General features: G+C 37.4%; 1 protein-coding gene across 1 annotated transcript in view; it reads right to left on the bottom strand.

Annotated features, from left to right (window-relative positions):
• Nucleotides 1–665: 665 nt before the first annotated feature.
• LOC111814864 (putative neuroblastoma breakpoint family member 5) overlaps nucleotides 666–3,758 on the bottom strand; it is a 16,868-nt gene continuing 13,775 nt past the window's right edge. The window contains exons 4-5 of the mRNA XM_023708765.1: nucleotides 1,608–1,710; nucleotides 666–867 (exon numbers count right to left, since the gene is read on the bottom strand). Of these exons, the coding sequence (XP_023564533.1) occupies nucleotides 666–867; nucleotides 1,608–1,710 (305 nt within the window). The remainder of the gene's footprint in view (nucleotides 868–1,607; nucleotides 1,711–3,758) is intronic.

Below are 3,758 nucleotides of genomic sequence, written 5' to 3'. Positions count from 1 at the left end.
TGCCTCCAAGGATCTCTGAAATTGTTCATTTAACAAAACTCATAGAATTTAAACACAGAGAGTACACCATAAAAAAATCTATGGTTCTTTTATTAATAACAATTTTTGACCAAGTGATTCAACAGTCATGATGAAGGCACTAGATCTGCCTGGGATCTATGATGAGGGGAAAATCTATGATAAGTGCTCAGTTATCAGTCAACACTTCCCTCATCAGAAATACTATACCAAATAACTAAACAAATGCAACCATGAATGAGATCTTTTTTTTAGGAACACTCACAAAAATATTTCATTCCCAAATAAGGTAGCTATAGAGACTATATGATCCATTTCTTAAAGATTAGGAGAACAAACCTCAATAGACAGCAATGATGAGTCACACCCAGTAAATTAAATAAAAGAGGCGGCAGGGTGAGAATCTTTCCTTCTTACTCCAAAATAATTATTATCCCACAAGTTGCCCCCTCCACATTTCAGTCTTCTGATTTCCCTCTTGATGGATGCTCTCACTTTAGCTAAAGACCACATTTGTGAAGAAGAAAGGACACAGTTGGATTCTAGGAACTATAAGTCCCTCCATGAAGATACTGTCTTGAGAATTGGGGACCTTGGAGTTCCTCAGGGTAGTCAAGGCCTGTGGACACCTCACCTGGACTTAGCATTCACGCAAGGTCTTCTGCCAGCCTGCAGCCCACAGCCAGAATGTCATGGAAGCTGTGACCTTGGCTGGTATTAGGGTCACCCCAGTTGAAGAGTTCCTTGAGATGTTGACACAGGAGAAATGAGGCATATCTCCCTTGCTGTAATTTCTGATGAAATAAGGACAACTTCTGGTCTTGATCTTGAATGTAGGAACTACATTCCCTGTGTGAAATACTTAGAATATAAAAGCCAGAAATGACCAACCAACTGTGGGTATATTCTTAAACGGAGCTAAAGCAAGATTTGGGTTTACTGTTCTTGCTATTGCAAAGAAAACAAAGATAAATATGAGTTTGCTGTGTCTGAAAGTGTTCCTGTATGATTCTTCAACATTCTCATCTACTCTTCTCTAACCAAAATGAGGCTTTTCATTCTCCCAGAGATGCCTCTACAGGGCCTCTTTGGGTGTAGACATCTCTATATCAGTAGAGATACCATGCATTTCTTCAGTGAAGCAACAGAAATGTGTCCAATTGGAGCTGGGGTCAGCAGAAAATGAAAGAAATGGAGTTGGACAGGTTCAGGAAGACACAGCCTTTGTGAATGAAAGGTGACAAGGTGTCACTCATCAGTAGAATTTGAAAGACAGCAATTGCATAGTGTCAAAGGTGGAGAGCATAGCAAATGTCTCATAATTGTTCACTTTAAATTAATTTTATATTACTTGAAGTAAGCTCATCACAAATCTAGAAGTACAAATGAGAATATTTATTAAGTTCATTGCATCCTCTACCAATAATTTGTTCCCTAAGCTTTCAAAACTCATTGTCCTCCTGTATCTTCCATGTGATTTCTACTCCTCCTGTCTATGACCAGGCTAGCTAGTGGTTCCCCCACCTGAGCTGGCACACTTAGGCATTCACCCACCTTCCACCCTGTCTGCAATGCACAGAGCCCCTTACTTCAGATTTTCAGCCAGGCTCAGCTTCTCAGCCAGACTTTCTTCCTTGTATTGCAGCTTCTCACCCAGAACAGACTCGATAATGTCTTTGAATTTTTGACAATCTGAGGGAGACAGATGGGCCTACCTTAGTAGACAGTTGACACTGCTTGCAAGAGGGAAGGCTGTCCCCATCATAAGGATAAATGACATCACAGCACATGCGTTTGTATAAGCAGGTCCATGTATTCATTCTGCAATATCTTACACAGATGATAGTTCTGTCTCCATTTTGGAGATAAGGAATGTTAAATTTTTAAAGACCCTTAAATTGAAACAATTCAACTCTTGCAGTCAGTCAGAATTCACATCCCATAATGTCTAAATCTGAATCTAGTAAAACTAATTACCAAGGCTGTAGCATCTAAAGTCAAACACTTTGCTAGGTGTAATTAGTGTTAACCATTATTCTTGGATTGGGACTAAAAATATTCTTGGGTTGGGATTGCTGTAAGAAAAAATTTCTCAAAGATGAACAAAAATTTATCTGGAAATATTTGTATAAGGCATCGGCACCTAAGTGTGCATGCCCAACAGTAACACCTTTTGTGCCCAGTGAAGAAAAAAATACCAACTCTTAGTGTTGATGCTGTGGTAAGCAGTGTTTTAAGCCTTTTCTTAGAATATATGCTAAAAGTAGGTATAAGCACAGACCCTATGAATAGCTGAGAAATATAAGGGGAGGAAAAACCACAAACCCAGACTACAGGTTTGGAGATGGGTGCAAGGCCTGTGCTCAACACACTACCACTTTTAAAGAGATAGCATGATGTCTTTCTCCTTTATTATCTTTAAATTCTTTAGCTACCATAACTTTCATATTCTATGAAAAGATGTTAATGAAGTACAAGTGGCCATTTTCCAAAAATGATCTCCTGATTTGCTTCATATTTTTCCATTTTTAATGTTTTCACCTTGGATCTCATTTTACTACAAAGGTTTGTCACAACAAAACAGCAACAGAGTTAAAAGAAAAATTACAGAAAGGGTCAAATTTTAGCCAGTTCTCCCTCAGACAGATGACTTCTATCTAGAACATAAAAAGAACTGAAAAAAATTGAGACACTCCAAATTCAAGAACCCAATCTAAAAATGGGTATCTGAGATGAATCCATGCTTCTCAGATTAAGAATTTCAAACAACAACTAACTAACTAAATAAATAAGTGTTCAAAATCATTGATCCTTCATGAAATGCAAATTAAAACAACACTGAGATCCCATCTCCAGAAAGAATGGCTGTTACCAAGAAATCAACCAAAAACAAATGCTGGAGGGGCTATGGGGAAAAAGGAGCCCTCCACTGTTGCGGGAAAGCAAACTAGTACAAGTACTGTGCAGATGAGCATGAAGCATCCTAAAAGTTAGGATTAGAAGTCCTTTAAACCCAGCTATTTCCCTTTTGTGCATCTTTCCAGAAGAACAGAAAACATAGTACCTCAGCAGTATGCGGCACTTGTGTTTATGGAACTGTAATTTTTAATATAAATCTTGGAAACAACATAGATGTTATCAACACAGGATTGCATTAAAAAGATGTGATATTACTTTCCTTTTGCACTAGAGTATTTAGCTATAAGGAAGGATAAACTTTAGACTTCCATAAGTAAATTGATACAACTTGACACCATACACATAAGTGAATTAGATCAGACTCTTGTAAACATCATATTGTCTCCCTGGCATAAGAAGTTGTAAGAGTAAATAAGGTCGAAAATCCGTAGTATTTATTGTGAGATGGGAAGAAATTTTTCCAAAGGAAAGAAAAAGTAGGGTGAAGGAAAGGGGTAAGGAAGCAAGGGAAAACATACAAGTTAGTTACACCAGTAATGTCTCTCAGTTAATTACAAAGAATTGTTTGTACTAATAGGACTTGGAGAATTTTATGCCTATATCTTATACTCTAAGTAACTATTTTGAAGACAACATTATGCAATGTATTAACTATTGTTAGTTTCCTAATTTGTTGTGAAACTTTGTTTTATTTTTTTCAAAAAGTAAAAGAAATTTTATCTTACTGTTAGTCACACAAAACATTGCACCCCTAAATATTGGGTAAAGATCTCTTGACAAATGAGGCAAATTCAGGGCCCAAGCTGGCAAGTGTGGGTGCA

The sequence above is a fragment of the Octodon degus genome, unplaced genomic scaffold (genome assembly GCF_000260255.1).
Source record: "Octodon degus isolate 3935 unplaced genomic scaffold, OctDeg1.0 scaffold00733, whole genome shotgun sequence".
NCBI lineage: Eukaryota > Metazoa > Chordata > Mammalia > Rodentia > Octodontidae > Octodon > Octodon degus.
The sequence above is the reverse complement of the archived record's forward strand: the minus strand, read 5'-3'. Positions and strand labels throughout refer to the sequence as shown.